Source organism: Cynocephalus volans, chromosome 9, assembly GCF_027409185.1.
Source record: "Cynocephalus volans isolate mCynVol1 chromosome 9, mCynVol1.pri, whole genome shotgun sequence".
NCBI classification, from domain to species: domain Eukaryota; kingdom Metazoa; phylum Chordata; class Mammalia; order Dermoptera; family Cynocephalidae; genus Cynocephalus; species Cynocephalus volans.
In genome coordinates this window covers 93890756-93909402 of record NC_084468.1, presented here as the reverse complement: position 1 = coordinate 93909402, position 18647 = coordinate 93890756, and the positions used below count along the sequence as shown (strand labels likewise).

The 18647-nt window shown below is 38.9% G+C and overlaps 1 protein-coding gene across 1 annotated transcript in view; it reads left to right on the top strand.

Moving 5' to 3' along the window:
• Positions 1-18388, top strand: part of PAPSS1 (3'-phosphoadenosine 5'-phosphosulfate synthase 1) — a 102373-nt gene extending 83985 nt beyond the window's left edge. Inside the window, exons 11-12 of the mRNA XM_063108043.1 lie at positions 351-580; positions 17731-18388. Coding sequence (XP_062964113.1) covers positions 351-580; positions 17731-17869 — 369 coding nt within the window. The 3' untranslated portion in view covers positions 17870-18388. The remainder of the gene's footprint in view (positions 1-350; positions 581-17730) is intronic.
• The last annotated feature ends 259 nt before the right edge of the window (positions 18389-18647 follow it).

The window sequence follows — 18647 nt, the reverse complement described above, 5'->3', positions numbered from 1 at the left end:
AGCTGCTGTCCTGACTTTTAACTTCATAGATTGGATATTGAACTGTATAAATGACCTCTGGTCGTTTTGTAAAATACACGTAGACACGTATGTACATTCACATATCTCTTATAAGTAAATAATATATAAATATATATACATATTTATCCATACACATTAATGCTTTTAGTTTTTCGGATTTTGGTGGGTTTCTTTTGTCTCTGGCTTCCCAAGATATGCTTAAATTTTGGGGGATTTCCTACTGATAGCTAATGATTATATAAAAAGCGTATGCATTTATTATCCATTTACTACTTCTAAGTACTTGGTCATAAAAGCATTGTTATCTAAAACGAACACTTTTATTCCAGGTCCAGTGGCATTGCAGAGCACGGATGGTTGCAGGAGCCAATTTTTACATTGTTGGACGAGACCCCGCTGGCATGCCTCATCCAGAAACAGGGAAAGATCTTTATGAGCCAACTCATGGTGCCAAAGTGCTGACAATGGCCCCTGGCTTAATCACCTTGGAAATAGTTCCCTTTCGAGTTGCAGCTTACAACAAGAAAAAGAAGTGTATGGACTACTATGACTCTGAACAGTAAGTTTTATATCCTCTGCTCAAATCTGTAAACACTCTGAGGTCTGTGCTGCTTCCTGGGCTTTAGCGTACTGTTTCATGTATTAAAAACAGCTATACTGGTGACAGGCTTTGTTGTATCCATTTCAGAGAAAGGCAAACCCAGGAAGCTAATTTCTCAATATTCTAGAAGTTAGAAATAGAAATAAAAATTCAGTCTAGTTTTATGGTTTCAGGAATCTTGTTGTGAAGTCTTGAGGGGCAGTATTGACATTTTTATGCCTACCATTGTCTTCTGTAGCTTACTGAGCATATAGAAGTAGTCCAAGGACTTAGTGATGATTACTCTGGTAAACCCAAGGCATCTATGTATGGAGAGAGAGTTTAGGTAATATTTGTGCAATCACTATATGACAGGCACTGTCCTAATTATTTACTGGTATTAAATTATCTCCCACAACAATGTATAAGATAGGTGCTGTTATCCCCATTTTGTAGATGAGTAATCTGAGGCATATAAAGATCAAATAACGTGTGTAATGTCCCAGAACTGGTAAATGGCAGCCCAGCAATTGAACCAGAGTCTGTGCTCCTAATCACTAACAGCACAACCTCTTTCTTCAAAGATCTTAGGAGGGGTGAAAAATAAAACTTTTAGTACAAGTTATTGGTATTGAGCATATATCTATCTACCTTTGACAAAATTGTATTAAATTCTAACTATAGGTAATATCTGTAGGTAGTATACTCTAAGTTTAAAGTGGTATCATGAAACTGTAGAATCTGAAGTTATGGGTTCTAACCCCATTCTTGCTGTGTGATTTGAGCCTCCTAAGTCTTTTCTGTCCTTGTTTCCATCTCTCTGGAATGGTGGTAGTGGATGAAGTGATTCCCTCCCAACTCCAAATCTGTAGTTCTTTCCACCATCTGCAGCACTTAGCTATTTTTACACCTTAGTAGGTGCTTGTATATGAGAGTGGTTTTGCTGATTAACCTTTATTTAGTACACTTGTTTTTTTAGTACAACTTACGATTCACATAGCAAGTAAATCATATAATTTTTTTTTTATTTGCATTTTTATCAATGTCAGTTCTACTGACAGGTACTAACTGAAAATTGACTATGGCCTAGAAAACTTTAATTTGAAAACTCTCATTCTTTTTCCCATGACACGTTATAGTTGGCTTCGTATTTAGGAATCATGCTGACTGTGATCCTATGTCCTTATTTGGTGTGGCCCGTTTTGTAATGGTGAAGACAAGAAAGGAAAAGAAATCTCTTAAAAATTAAAACCACATTCTCTTATTTCTAATAAGGACATAAAGTTTGTCATCGTTTAATTTTGAGATAAATGATACGGTGTCTGGATAAAGAAATACTGTTGTTATCAGTGGAGAATGGGGGACTTGTTGGTTTTTCATTTAATAGCATAAATAGTTCTGGAGACAGCGCACACTTTTAGGTGACAGCAGGCTTTTCTGAGTGGTAAACTATCGCTAAAATACAGGGAAGTCTTATGACAGTAGTGAGAACAGAAAAGGCTTTCGTAACTGGTGCAGGCAAGTGTAAAAGGACTCCTAAGTGTCCCTGTGGCCCAGGTGTGGAATTGAAATCAGGAGCTCTTCTAGTCTATATTTTCTGAAGATCTGAAATGTGGCCCAGATTCTGGTTTATTTCTGAACCACACCAGAAGAATTTGTAACAGAACAGAATATTTTTACCCTGTACAAAATCAGGTTTGCCAACACCTAGAAATAATTCTAAATTATGTGGGCTTTTTCTCCTTTAAAATTGTATATTTATATCTGTATGTACAAGTGTACTTCAAAAAGTTCATGGTAAAAAGGATTTAAAAGATAATATGAATCCTTCCATGAGTTTTCTTTTTTCTTTTTTTTTTTTTTTTTTTTGGCAACTGGCTGGTATGGGGATCTGAACACCTGACCTTGGCGTTTTCCATGAACTTTTTGAAATACCCTCGTATGTGTGTATATGTATGTGCATATATATGTGTATGTGTACTTCTATGCAATGGGGATACATTCTGAGAAATGCGTTGTTAGGTGATTTCATCTTTGTGCGAACATCATAGATGTACTTACACAAACCTAGGTGGTATAGCCTACTGCACACCTAGGCTACAGACCTGTACAACATGTTACTGTATTGAATACTGTAGGCAAATGTAACACAATGATAAGTACTCATATTGTGTCTAAGCATAGAAAAGGTACAGTAAAAATATGGTATTATAATCTTGTAGGACCACCATTGCATGGGCCTGTTGTTGACTGAAAAGTCACTATGTGGCACATGACTATGCACATACATACACTCTACAATTTCACTGTCTAAAAAATGCAGCTATAAAAGTGATGTGTTAAGAGTTGTAAATTGACTTTTTTCTACCAAAGGGTGGATGCCTTAGGAACTTTTAAAAAAGAATTTTAAGAAAAAAGCAATTATAATAAACTTTGAACTACATTACCACAAAAGGTGAAACCTTAAAACTAAATTATTAAGGAGGAAAGTAAAAAAAGTTTTGGGTACAATCCTCCCCTTTTGTGGTTTAAATTATGTATGCCATTGTCAAAGATTCTAATCACTTAGTCTGGGGAGATGTCTACATGTTCGTCATTCTCTTAAATGTTCCCACCCTAAAACCCCTGAGGGAAGGTTGCAAGGCCTTCCTACAAGTCTATAAAGCATACAGTGTCAGCGATGGAATGCTGGGCCCAGCAATGTTTTACTTCTCTCTCAGTGTGCAGTATATTTGTTTAGTTTGTGTACAAAAGGTTGTGAACATAATCTTGTTCTGAAAGTTAGAATTAACTGTGTTAAGTAACTTATATAGTAGCAAGGGAGAGCAAGAAGAGAGAAATAAAAAATCATAAATCATTCTGTTAGTGGCTAAATACTTAAAACTTAGGTAAGTTTCCATTATGATGAGTTAAGAAAACAAAATTAAAGAGTTGAGTTTTTTTTTTTTTTTTTTTTTACACTTTTTGTGCTGATATGTTTCATTACTGTGGCCTCTTTGCATGATCAGCTGGTTTAATCACATGCAGGACCCTAAAACTCATCTGTATGTGGTTGACCGGTGTGCTGGTAAGCCCTTGATAACGTTGATGTTTTGTTAAATCTGTGTAGTATTGCTTTAAGTCCCTCTTTTAATGATTCAAAAGCTAAGTAATTACATCAGTTCTCATAAGATTTTCCAAAGATGAATTCTATATTAGTTGCATGAGTGGCTTGTTTTCTTGGAATTTTTTTCGGGTTACCAAATCTTAATAAGTTGTAACTTGGTTTAAAACTGCCTTAGTTTTCTAACTTTTTATATTTGTGTTCAAATATAATTAAGTTGATGAGAATATGTTGGAAAGTGATTAAAATTTTAGGGCAAGGCAATAGCCTTTGATGTAGTGAGAAAACACAGTTATTAATTATGCACATATGAGGTTGCCTTATGTTTGATTAATGGATGTTACTCAGTGCCAGCTTTTTTGTAATTAATGATTTTGTACTTTTGATTTGATTAAATACCAGTGTAAGACAAGGCTTAAGGGAAAAAACAGAAACTTTACGAATACTTAAGGCACGAAATCTTCCTATTATTGGTAGGAGTTATGATAAAAATCATCTGTTTACATTTAGGAAGGTAAGGAGGTTCAAATTAGCTGTAATAGTGATTCAAGGAAATTCAGTTCTAGTACTACAAGGCTAAAGCCCATTCTTTCAGATATTGCAAACAAACTTTCAGAGATAATTCAGTTCTCTTACTGGTACTTTTTCCCTCTTTTATAAAGTAAATCTTTGTATTTGAGGAGATAAATGCAAAATTACTCAGATTATTTAAATAGCAGACTCAAAAAAAGAGACACAGGGTACATATGAGTGACAGTTCTTTGTAGAAAGGGATAAATGAAGGGCTAGGTAGACATAAATGTTTGTCATTTGGTGATTTCCACATTTTCAGTAGAGTATTTCTTTCACGTTTTTAATGTTAGAATACACCTTAAATCATGTACTGTTAGTGTCAGTTTTAAAAACTCTCTAATCATAGGTATCCTTTAAGGCTTTTTCAGATATTCTTCCCTTCTGTTATATACTTTCTGCAGGAGAGCGCATCTATTCCTGTGGTTTCTGTACAGTGACTCTTAAACCCATATGTCAGTGTTTCCCAGTTACTAATTGTATTAGTTTCTATCACTATGTAACAAATCACCACAAACTTAATGGCTTAAAACCACACCTGCTTGTTACCTCACACACAGTTCCTTAGGTCAGAAGACTGGTGGGTTTGACAGGATTCTCGGGCCAGGATGGGCCCTTATGTGAAGGCTCTGGAAAGAATTCACTTCCAATTTGATCCTTGTTAGCAGAATTCAGTTCCTTATAGTTGTAGAACTGAGGTCCCTGTCTTCATACTGGCTGTTGGCTAAGGATTAGTCTCTGCTTCTAGAGCTACTTTAGGTTCTTCCTCGTGGGCCCCTCCATCTCAACAGTAGAACCTCCCTCACATTGAATCCCTGTCACGTGTCAGATCTCTCTGACAACCCTTCTGCTACCAGTCAATAAAATTCTTTGCTTTTAAAGGGCTCAAGTGCTTAGGTTAGGCCCACCCAGATAATTTTACTATTTTAAGGTCAACTGATTAGTGGATTTAATTGCATCTGCAAAATCTTTTTTGCCATGGAAAAACATATCATAGTAGTAACACCAGGGGGCAAAGGTCATTGGGGCCCTTTTAGAATTTTGCCTGCCACACTAGTGGACATTCCTACTTAGATTTCTTGATATTACTTAAAATGCCCAGAACCAACTTTACCTTTACCCTCATAATATCTCCAGCTCTTAAATTTCTTTAGATATTTATTCTTCCCTTTATATAGAACCTTAAAGTCCATTATCCTTTTACCTCACTCTTCACATCCAAATCTTGTCATGTTCACCATAGAAATACTTCTCGTGTGCATTCTTTTCTTTTTCTTTCCCTTTCTTGCCACGTAGTCTTTGTAATACACAAGTATTTCTGTTATGGTATTCAGGAACTTTTCCATTAATTCATAAAATGCTTTGCTTTTTTTTTTTTTTTTATTACTTTTGATGTTTCTTTTGAAAACTCGTAAAAGTCTGACTATAACTGCATGAATTTACTGATGAGTCTCATCCTGTACTTGTAGATTTTGCACTTATTTTATTGTGGGGAGTTGCTTCATGACTGTTATAGATAAGATCTAGTTTAAAATCTATTGTGTTGCCTTTGTTTTAATACACATTTGAATCATAATTAGGGGTAGTAGGTGGTATTACTATGTATATTTTCAAAAATGAAATTATTATATTTTACGTATACCGCATCTTGTTTCAGAGTCAATATCTTACACTGAAATTAGTAGAAAACTTTGACTTTGCTATGCATTCTTCATTTATTTACTACTTACTAAATCTTTACAATGCACATGCCATTGCTAGGTGTGGGCACTTATAGTTGGAAAGAGGCAGATATTGCCATTGCCCTCATGGGACTTAAATTCTAGGGAAGAAGACAGACAAACCACTGACAACACAGTTAAGAATGGTAAGTGCTTTGCAGAGGAATGTGGGAAACTCTGCTGGCACTTGTCTGACCAAGTCTAGGATATCAGGAATGGCTTCCTGGAGCAAGTGATGTTTGGGCTGAGCTCCAAGACATTCCCTTGGTGAAGAAGGGAATATTGTAGTCTGTTTTAGTCCGTTTGTGTTGCTATAACAGAATACCTGAGACTGGGTAATTTATAAAGGAAAGAGGTTTATTTGGCTTACGATTCTGGGACAGCTGCATCTGGCACGGGCCTCAGGCTGCTTCTACTCCTGGCAGAAAAGTGGCAGGCAGCCGGCAGGTATGAACAGATCACATGGTTAAGAGGAAGCAAGAGCGACAGAGAGGAGGTGCCAGGGTCCTATAAACAACAAGCTCTTGCGGGAACTAATAGAGTGAGAACTCACTCATTACTCCCTCCTCCCCCAGGGAGAGCATTAATCCATTCATGAGGGAACCGCTCCAATGACTCAATCAGTTTCCAACACTGCCACATTGGAGATCAAATTTCCACATGAGTTTTGGAGGGACAGCACATCCAAACTCCATCATTCTGCCCCTGGCCCCCCAAAACTCAAGTCACTCTCACATACAAAATACAATCATTCTATCCCAACAGTCCCAAAAATCTTAGCTTGCTCCAGCATCAACTTAAAAGTCCAAAGTCTCATCTGAGACAAAAAGCAAAAGTCCTTCCACCTGTGAACCTAAAAAGCAAAACCAAATTTATCTACTGCCAAGATACAATGGTGAAACAGGCATTGTGTACACATTCCCATTCCAAAAGGAATAGGCCAGAAGAAAGGAAAAACAGGCCCCAAACAAGTCTGAAACCCAGCAGGGCAGACATTATGTCTTAAAGCTCCAAAATAATGTTCTTTGACTCCAAGTCCTGCATCCTGGGCACAATTGGGCATCTGGGCCCCCAAAGCATGGGGCAGCCCAACCCCACAGCTCTGTCAGGCACAGCCCAGTGGGCTGCGCTGGTGCCTGCAGCTTTTCCAGGCTGGTGTTGCACATTGCCAGTGGCCCTGCAGTTCTGGGGTCCTCCTTGTCTCTTCTAGACATTTCCCTGGTGGGGGCTCCCTGTGGGGGCTCTGACCCAACATTCCTGCTTGGCATTGCTCTAGTAGATGATCTCTGCGGTGGCTCCGCCCCTGCGGCAGGTCTCTGCCTGGGCCCCCAGGCTTTTCCATACATTCTCTGGAATCTGGGTGGAGGTTGCCATGCCTCCACTGCTCTCACATCCTGCCGGCCTGCGGACTTAACATGATGTGGACGCCACTGAGGTTTCAGGCCTTTACTCTCCAGGGCTGCTGCATGAACCACACTTGGGGCCACTCCAGCTGGAGCAGCTGGGATGCAGGGAGCAAGATCCCGAGGGCAACTGTGCCCAGGTCTGTCCTCCAGGATAACTCAGTCCTTCTAAGCCTCAGGGTCTGTGATGGGTGGGGCACCCTTCCAGACTTCTGAAATGCCTTCAGGGCCTTCCTGTCATTTTCTCTGCTATTAGCATCTGACTGCCTCACCGCCAAGGTAATATCTTTAGCAACCAGTTTATCTGCTTCACCCTTGCACTGTTTGCTGGCTCTCCATTTCTTTACCACATGGCCAGGCTGCAAATTTTCCAAATCTTTATGCTCTGATTCCCTTTTAAATTCTGGCTTTACATCATGATTTTGCCACCATAACTCAGAGTAGGCTCTTAAAAGCAACCATGAAGCTTCCTTAATGCTTTGCTGCTTAGAAATTTCTTCTGCTAGATACTCTGGTTCACAACTCTTAAGTCCCACCTTCCACAAAGTCCAAGGGCCTGGACATAATGCAGCCAAATTCCTTGCTATGGTGGTGGCTTGGTCATCGCTGGGCTGGTTGCAGATGTTGGGGGGTGGTGTGTGTGGCCAAAGCCCTCGGCCCCCCACAGCCCCAGCTCAGGAGCCCGGGGTGTTTCCTGCAGCAGCTCGATGGTTGTTGCTGGGCTGGGTGTGGGTGTCAGGGCGACCTGGCTGAGGATCTCGGTCCCTGACCACCCTGGCTTAGGAGCCTGGAGCATTTCCTGGGCTGGTTGTGGGTGTCAGGGGGGGGGGAGGGGGACGTGGCCAAGGTCCCTGACCTTGCCGCCTCTCTGGTTTAGGGGCCCAGGGAGCATCTGGTCCTTCTAGGTTTTATAGGTGTTCTTTGGTGAAGTGAGACCTTTACTAGTTAATATCAAAGTTTGGTCTGTGGTGGGTATTTTGTTTTTTCTTTCAGTTCTGTGTTGGATTATTTGCTGTTCCCACCACTTATACTCTGCACTGGGACTAACTTGTTGTCTTTTGCTTATTTCTAAAATGGGGGAACTTCCTGTGGGGACCAGCAGTTGAGCTCTGTGGTTGAACTAAATTGCTGCTTTGCTGCTGATTCCCTGGGGAAGGCATTTTGTGCAGCTCAGGTTTTAATGGTTGACTTTTTTTTTTTGACCAGTAAGGGGATCGCAACCCTCAGCATGGTGTGGTCCGCACCACACTCAGCCAGTGAGCACACCGGCCATCCCCATATAGGATCCGAACCTGCAGCCTTGGCACTCCCAGTGCTGCACTCTCCCGAGTAAGCCACGGGGACAGCCCTTAATGGTTGACTTTGTAGGTACTTCCATGTTTTTTGAGATCCAGTACACCTGAATTGTGTAGAAACTCTGGTCTGGACCTGAGTCTTTTCAGAAAACTCTCCCAGCAGATCTCTATTCCTGACCAGTGTACACAGAGTGGGCCTGTGCTGATTGGAGGGAAGATCAGCTGTCCTTGCTGTGTCCAGTGTTCTCCCAGTGGCCCATGTCCCCCACCACCTGCACTCCAAACTCTTCCCATGGGATGGACCGTGTGCTGGTCCCCTGGGATGACTTAATGGCCTCTGAGTGGCTCGTTTCTTCAGTTGCTGTGGTTCCTCATTCCCATATGGGTCTATGGGAACCTTGTTAGTGGTCCTGCTGGCCTGAGGGCCACCAAGGCCCTCTTCTCCCCTGCAGCCTCCAAGCAACTTCATCTGAAGGGCATAGCTGTGGCTTTTGCCAGCTTGTTCTGAGTGCTCACCAGGCCAGCCTTGAAGTGGCCAGGATTTGAAATGATACGAGCAATCCTTTCTTTCTCTCATCGTGGCTTCTCCTGCCTTCATGAACTCAGTAGGTCTCTCTTCCTTTTCCCCTGAGCTCTAGTGGCCCCAGCTTGGTTGTCGTTGCTTTTTTATAGTTGTAAATTGGTTGAGAGTGATGCTGGGGACTGTCTATTCTGCCATCTTGACTGGAAGCCGCCATAAAATTTAATTTATAAATTAGGCACAGCAAGAGATTAATGACAATAATAATAAAATAGAATAGCTATAACAGTATACTGTAATACTAAACGTTATGTAAATGTGGGCTCTCTCTCAAAATACTGTAGGTATGAAAATGTGATGGAATTTGTGTAGGGTTAGGGTTTCTCACAGCATCATTATTTTATGCAATGTAAATTTTGAGTTTTCTTTAACAACAAATATTTTGATTCTGAAAGTGTTCCAGTGGCAAGATTCTGATTCTGCTTTTACATTTCATAAAACTGTTGATAAAAAAATTATATGTATTTTACTCCAAGTATTTTTCTTCTAATAGAAGATGATCATTTTCTCCCTAATTTTTATGGTGGCTTCCTTCAGTCAATAATGAAATAGATGACATGGAAATGTACATTATTTGTCTTCATCCTTTTATAGATTCCCTGTTTTGAAAACATTCTGGAGAGGTGAGAAGCTAGAAATAATATAGAAGTGATTTTTTTCTGATGGTTAGTACTAGGAATGATAGATAAAACACCATTAAGAAGATGTTGTTATAGTATATTCACTGTAAAACCCAGCAATACCTATGTGTTGCTTTTATCAATCGTAACATCTGAGAGAAAGGTGGGGGTAAGGAGAAATATGCATTGAGCAGTAACCAACCATGTAAGACAGAGCAAGCTCCAGGGCTTTGGCCCCACTGTAGAATTCTAGTGAGCTGGAATAGACCACATGGAAAGCTTATTTATTTTTTTTAAATGCCAACAAGACAAAGAAAGCAGGCCAAAGGTCTAATTCTTCTCTCAAAGCCCTGACCAGACTTGACCATGGAAATAGATGACATGGAAATGTACGTGTAGTCATGGAAAGATTCATATTACCTTTTAATTCTATTTTTCCACGAACCTTTTAAAGTATCCTCATATTAGTCTAGGTTTCCCTGTAGAACAATACAAAGTGCTGTTAATAATCCAGCTTGGTGGAAGGAAAATAGGCCTCTGTCATATGTGCTCACTCTTAAAAACCTTTGTTCCTAGAAAGTTCGTTCTTTGTAAGTGAGTGGGGTACCCTGATTTTGATGCATTCTTGGGTGAATAAGGGGTGAATGGATTGAGTTCCCCCTAAGAGGTCAGTCAAGCAGTTAAAAATATATGTTTCAGAAAAATTATGAAACATTTGAAAAGATATGCTATCACCAATATTTTTGTGTGGTTTGCTTTTATTCGTGTGTTTCATTTAAAACAGTTGAGCATAATGGAGTTTGTAGTAGCATTTTGTTTTCTGCTGTTTAGTTTATGTACATTTCATGAGCATCTTTCCATGCTATTAGAAGTTCTTTGTGAGAGTTTTAATGGCTCCTATGTTCAGTGTCTGGTACTGTGCTGTGCCATATGTCCCAGTGCTTGCGGTGTGCAAGACAGGGTTGAATGAAGCAGCTGTGAGGGCCCCCTCCATGCTGTGGAAGAGGCTTCCTCGCAGCATGTGCATGTCCTAAGGTATTACTGAAGGCAGGTAGCATCTGCGTGTGCCATTTCTTCCCACTCCTTTCTCCTGAGAACATAGTTTTTCTACCTCTGTACCTTCAAATGCTACGCTACTGAGACCTGGCCATGATCGCCCTTCAGACTGTACAGCTGTGCTGTGTCCAGTCATTGACCTCTTTCTTACTGTAAAGAATTCTAGGAGGAAATAGCCACAAGTTAGATGTCTCATTTCTTGATGTTTTTACTTCTGCTTTTCTATTTTTCTGTGACTGTATGATCTTCTGATTTTTCTTGTTTTCTGCCCTTTTGGGGTGAAGATGGGATTTACTTTATTATAAAATATCAAACCAGAATTTCTTTCTTATTTCCTTCTTATTTCTTTCTTATTTCCTTCTTATTTCTTTCTTATTAGCTTGCCATTTAGCAGGGTGTTTCAACCTCAGCATTATTAGCATTTTGGCCAATTCTTTGTTCCGGGGAGACTGTCTTGTGCATTGTAGGATGTTTGCTCAGGGGAGCGGGGAGATAGGGTGGCAAAATCATCTCTGTTGAGAATCATTGACTTATAGCAGTATTGGTATGTTTTAGGACCTTATGTTCTTCTTGGTTATCTTATCATTATTAACAAGTCAAAATAGGGTTTTTTTTAAACTTCAGAGACTTTTTTTACTTTTGTATTTGGGGCTGAGCTGGGTATTTTGAGGTTACTAGAAGTGCTGTTCTGTAAATAAACAAGGATAGTTGCATATGTCTCAACAGTAGAAAGCAAATAATGAACAAAGAAATCCTGATGATAAATGTAAAGGAAATTATTTAATATAGGTAGAGTGATGTCCTTGTTATCTGTAATTCAGTACTTGGGTTCCTTTAATTTTCTGGTTAACTCATGGATAATTAAGCTGTTTGGGCTACCATTTCTTAAAACCCTCTGAAAATGTATTATTTCTGTCTGTATAACCTCCTGTCTTCAGTTAAAGGCATTATACAGGAAGCAGCACCCGGGGACCTCAACGTGCTGCTCAAAATAGGCCACAGCAGTCTGATGAGAAGGGAGTCATAATGTGACCAATATTTAGCCATATGTCTCATACCAGATAACTTTATTTGGATGATTGGGTATCTGAGAGTTTCTGGGATTAGCTTTCTGAAAATTGGGGTTAATTTTTGAGTAATCAGAGGCTTCTGTCAGTAGTTGAAAAATGATGTACCTTTTCCCAGTTCAAAGCATAGAAGCTCCAAATTTTGTACATCAAGATATTTATGGATCTTTTGAAACCTGTCCATTGGCACTCAGCTAAAAACCCCTGTTATACACTGTGGTAAATGATAGATCTCGTTACCCTTTCCTTTGGTAAAGGAAATCAAGTTGATTCTGTAGTACATTTTAGGACAACCCTGGAAATGGATTCTTTGACTGAATGTCTAATAAGAGCGGTCATTAGGCTTTATTTGTTATAAAGGCTGGAAATTCATTATTTGACTGAATGTCTAATAGGAGCGGTTCTCTAGCCTTTACTTATGAGACTGGGGTGTTGGGAGGAAAACGTAATGAATTAAGGACTGGTTAATAAGATTCTATATAATTGAATTTTTCGTGTATTTCAATTGGTCTTTGGTTTGAAAATAAAAATTGTTAAATTTGTCATGTATGATGTCAACCAGTGCTTTTTTTTAGTCCCTGGAAAGGAAGCCATAAATAACTGTTTATCTGGTCTTGAAGATAAAATTTTTAACCTCAGTCTTAAGACTTAGTATTTTCATGTATACTGTATAATGTATGACCTGCTTTCAAATTAGATGAAAAGGTTAACTAGACCTAAAATACTTCATTAGATTCACTTGTAAGTTTTCACCCTTATTCTTAGTTACGTCAAAGAAGAAATTTTTCTTTGCTTCCCTGAATCACTTATCATCTAGTTAGGAGTTTTTAAAAAGCTGGTCTAATTGAATATGAACTTTCAGAAGATATATTTGAAGGGCCATCTGCTGACCCCAGCTCTTGTCCATGTGAACAACGTGTCTTACTGTCTCTGACGGACACATATGGGGACTGAGGGACAGCAGATGGCTGTAAAGATTTAAAATCTTCAGTGGCCAGGAGTCATTGTACTTTGGAGTTTGTCAAGATGCTGGCCACATGTGGTTAGTGTGTTATTAAGAGTCCCACATAGACTGCTAGATGTTGCGGTTTTTTTTTTTTCCCCCCTCTCTGCTGTTTTAACCCCTACCCCTTTGGTTTTTTTTTTAAGAGCTAGCATTCTGTCTGCTATAGATTATAAGATTCTGTAACCAAGTGGTTTTGAAAAGGAAAAAAATTAAAACATACCTGTTTCTTTTTCCAGGTGCCATGGAAGATTGGTTAACTAGTGTAATGAAATGCCCCTAATTAGAATTGCTTTGTAGTGAAAGCCCAAACTCCTTTATTTAGTAGCCTTTTCTGCTTCTGGCAGATTCCTGATTACTCACAGGTAAAGTTCAGAGCTAATTTTAGATCATTCTGGCAATTCCTCAATTTTATTTGATTTAGTTATTTTTGTAAAATGATGTCCAATTAAAGATGCACCTATGAAAAATATAATTTAATTTCAGATAGTGATTCTTTTGTCAAGTCCTTGAATCTAGCAGCTGATAAAAAAAAATCCTTATGTGAAAGAGAGAGAAATCCACGTATGAAGCAGAGGGAAATGTGTTTTCTATAGCCGGGGTACAGTGTAAACACCACCATGTGGAAGCAGAAACTCCCGTTTCATGTGATGAAGAAATGCTTGTGGCATGCGGGACAGATGGAGTGTGAAATAGCTTCAGGAAAAGAGGTACCCAGGGATCTCAGTTTAAAAATGCAATTTTAGAAGGAATGCAAGCAAACTTCTGGATTTCAGACAGTTCGGCATTCTGGGGAAAGAAAGGACTTTAATTGGTCTGGCTTTTTTCCTTTCATTAAAGAAGTTAAGGCAGAGTCATCCAGCGAGCTGCTCTCTTCCTTCCTTCTCATTGCCATTAAGAACAAGCACTTTATGTGTGTGGCATGAGTTTTTGCTTTTTGAAACCAAAGTTTAAAATTAACATGGCCAGAAGCTCTAGGGTCATAATTTTCCTCAATGAAGCTTATTTAGGGAGCTGTCAGTGACCTCCTAGGGAACTGAAACATTCAATCAATATTTTGTCAAATGATTCTTGGCCAACTAACCAATTTTACATCAGGTTGGAGCAAGCATTTTTAGACACAGTTGGAAAGATATCTGGATGTGTCTCCATAGCTACTCATCTCAACACCCTTGAGCCCTGCCCTGAGGTGAAAGCTCTCTGGCCTGGAGATAAAGTCAGCTAGCTAACTGTGTTGATGCATTCTACTATAAATTCATCCCCATACAGGTTGTTGCCACCTTCAGAGGCAGCATGACATCTTCAGTGAGAAGGCTGAGGCCGTCCTGCATCAATGAACTCATCTTTCTCTAACTCCAGATCATTGCCCTTTCTCTTCACCTTCCCTTTCTTCTTTTCCTTCACTCCTGAGCTGCCTCTTTGTCAAATCCCAGTATTCTTCATCCCAGACTATCTTCCCCATCTTTTGTTTCTCTCCTGGCTTTCATCCTTCTCGCTTTTCTCATTCTTGTCATTCTTTTCTTCTGCCAATACATTTGCTAAGAACTCCCCCTTTCCTTAAAAAAAAAATCACCTTTCCTCCACTCTGTATCTCTGCTGTTTGACCATTCCATCTCTTTCTTTTGTCATTTATTAAAACTTCCATTGAGGAAGATTTAAATTCTGATTTGTAAATTCAGTTTTGTTTTTTAATCTCTCATGGTCATATTCCTTAGTTGCTTTGTTGCCTTAACATTTTAAAATTTCTCCTCTTCCATGACTCCATATGATTATCTAGGTTCTCTTCCTACCCCTTTAACAAATGCTTTTCCTTTTGCTGGATCTTCTTTCTTTGGAGAGTGTATCCATTTTTGCAAACTCAGTTTTTATTTTAGTGTTGGTAAATTTACAAATTATGTTTCTAACTCCAAACTTTCCTGATTTTTTTTGGACTTCTCTCCTCTCATATAGCTTGTCTTCCTTTCCTAGTCTCAGTAAATTTTGTTTTTTCCCCTTAAGTTGTAGTTATTTAAGTAAGAGAAAGATGATAGCCTACTTCATGTATCAGCTCTGATAACCAGCCCAACTGCATGGGCCAGTACGTTACAGTAGACTTGACTTTTCTTATGCATCGAACAGATGATAGATGTGGGATGTAACCCCTAGACACAAACTATTTGAGTCAAACCATCTTGGTTTAAAGCAGTATCTATTAACCTTTCCTTTTCATTGATCATCTTTGATAACTTTTTAAAAAATCTTTTTTTAAATTGAAACAATTGATTTCTGTGATAATTTTGTATAGACATTTAAAAGATGTTTTTTTCTAAGAAGATGAGAGCTGCTGAAATATTGAGTTGAATGCATATATATGTCTTTCTTTCTGGTAATAGAGGGGAGCAGGAAGAGCATACAGGGTGACTAAGGGAAGAGGTTGCGTGCCTGGATTCAAGGAGTAGTGCCTTTCTGCTTAATAGTTAGAGATGGGATTATGAAGCATGAATATTGATTTTCGTGTGACTGATTAATCAAGTCACACTATTATATACTCATATTCTATATGTGTAGTATTCTAGAGTAAAACTCTTAGACATGTTTCAAAGGGCAGTGGAGCATTTATTAAAGTCCTTGTATCTCACTGAGGAGTTGGGAAAGGCCAGCATAGGCCAGCAGCAAGTCTAAGAGGTAGAACTAGACCCAGGATCAAGAGTCAGGTTGATCTTAGGAACTGACAGTAGTGGTCAGGCATAGGGGGAGGCCAGGTGCAGGAGATGCTTAGAGGCTGGTGGTAATAAAACCAGGACCAAGACTCACAAGACCTGTGAGCAGTTGGATTATTAAGCACACAGATAATAAAAATCAGAAAAGCAGAAGGAAAGACGAGAAACTTGGTGCACGATCTGGATCACTAAAGAAATCATGATACTTCTTTCTTGGTCTGGAGCCCATTCCCAGTGGGTTGACAACCCAAGAGCCTATAGGTAGACTAAATGAATCAGGCTAGGAAGATGGTATGTAGGTTCCCCGATTAAAGTGGTGAGCACAGTTCTGGAGGGTGGGTAGTCCAGGATCAAGGTACCAGCAGGTTCATTGTCTGGTGAGGGCCTTCTTCCTAGTGTGCAGACAGCCACCTTCTTGCTGTGTCTTCACATGGGGGAGAGAGAGAACTCATGTCTCTTCCTCTTTTTATAAGAGCACTAATCCCATCATTCAGGCCCTACCCTCATGACCTTATCCAACCCTAATTTCTTCCCAAAGGCCTCACTTTCACATTCCATCACATTGGGAATTAGGACTTCGATGTTCAAATTTTGGGGGGGACACAAACATTCGGTCCATAGCAGTGTTGTGTGTAAAGTTTTGTGGCCTGATTATTTCACTTACCATTAATTACAGCATGAACATTTTATCCCATTCTTTCTTTAATGACTATGTAATACTCAGGGCTGTACCATAATTTATTTAGGGTCTTTCAACCTTTAGGTTATTTACAGTATTTTGATATTATAAAACAACTTTCAGATAGCTATCTTATGGATGCTATTTGTCTGCCTCTCTGATTATTTCTTTCAGGTAGATTCCTTAGATGTGTGATTATTAGTTAAAACATACCTGGCATACTTCTAGAAGCAAGGGCCACTTAGCAGTTTATGATTTTACTGGATCCTCAGGTTAACGCCACAAATAATAAAGAGAGCACGTTACATACAGCTGCTAACTGGAAGTAAACAGGCCTCGTGATCTGAGCTACCTAGAACTTTAGCAGGATCCCGGCTGGCTATCTAGGTTGGTTCCCATGTTTGAGGGAGGAGTATGAAATTACGTGTAGATAGTATGTGTCACAGCTACAGGAGCTCTGTGCTTAGCGGTCTAAAGGCTTGTGTGTGTTTTTGTATGTGTGAAGAGAAAAACTATTAACACTACCTCTGTGGTAGCTTATCAGTGGAGTAATGATTATTGCTACTTACTTGCTGCTGCTGCTAAAAAAAAAATTCAGTTTTTCTACTAATGTTCCAATATGCATATAGCCTTTCAGATTTAAACTTACTAAAAAGTTTCATCTCTGCTAGCTACATTAGATTTAGTGTTTTTTTTTTTTTTTTTTTTTTTTTAAATCCTAGTTTTAGATTAGCAGTTGCCAGGGGCTGGGGAGGAGGGGCAGAGAGGGAGAGAGATTGGAGGTGGCTATCAAAGGGCAACCCGAGGAGCACTGTGGTTTTGGAACTGTTCTATAACTTGACCATGGTGGGTATATGAACCTACACGTGGTAAAGTTGTATGGAACTGAATACACACACACACAAATACAAGTAAAACTGGGGAAATCAGAATAAAATTGGTAGATTGTTTCCATGGTGATATCCTGGTCCTGATATTATCGTGTAATTTGGCAAGATGTTACTATTGGGGTGAACTGGGTAAGGGTGCAAGGATCTTATTGTATTATTTCTTACAATTTCATGTGAATCTACAATGATCTCAATAAAAATTTCAATTAAAAATTATTTTCCTTGTTCTAAAAATGTAATATTCAATAGTTTGTTGGCTTTTTATTCAATGACAAATTTGAAATCAGATTGATTTCCACAAGCACTATGTTTTACCCAGGTTTTTCTTTTTGTTCCATTAAGCTAGTCTAATATGTACAGAAGGAACAAATGCTTTTTAAAAATTTCACTATTACTAAGTTTCTAAAAATGTGAACTAATTTTCTTTCCTCTCTCTCTTTCAGTCATGAAGACTTTGAATTTATTTCAGGAACACGAATGCGCAAACTTGCCCGAGAAGGCCAGAAACCTCCTGAAGGTTTCATGGCTCCCAAGGCGTGGACTGTGCTGATGGAATACTACAAGTCGTTAGAGAAAGCTTAAGCTGTTAACCCAGTCAGTCCACCTTTGACACTTCACTGAATAACAAGAGGGGACCACATAGTCACTGTTGACATTTCTTTGTGGTGGTGTCTGTCTCAACACGCTTCCTAAAAACAGACCATTTTCCTTAACTAGCATCAGTTTTGGTCTGCCTTCTGAGTTCTGTTGTGAACTAGTGTAACACACTCCTGGTTTTAATGTATCTTTTCCACTTGTTATAGTTAATATTCCTACGATATGGTTTTAAACTCTTGTCTTTTTATATTATATTTATGCTTCTGTCTCATGATTTTTTCAAGCTGTTATTAGTTGTAACCAGTACTACACATATTGAATCTCATTTTTCATCTCTTAAAAAAAGAAAAAAAAAAATCATTAAACACTAAACTTGGCTAGACCTTGTTTTGGGAATTTTACAAGACATCTGTAGCAATTAAACTTATTTTCTACATTGAAAATATAAACTGCTTTCTTCCCTCCATTCAGCTATTGATCTTTCAGCTGTATTCTTATGAAATGTGTAAGCTATAAATGAACTTCTTTATTCAATAAAATAAAATTTTTTGGCTTCTTATTTATGTGATACTTTTAATATTGTTTTGTTTACACATACCCTTTCCTCCTTATGAAAAAGTTTTTGATGGAGGAGGGGAAATACAGGCATTTTTCATTACTGGAATCTACTTAGTTCCTAACAACTGTATTGCATAGTGAAGTTTTTGATAGCAGGAGGCTATCATTTTAAGTGGGAAAATAATAGAGTCTTCTCAGTCCATCC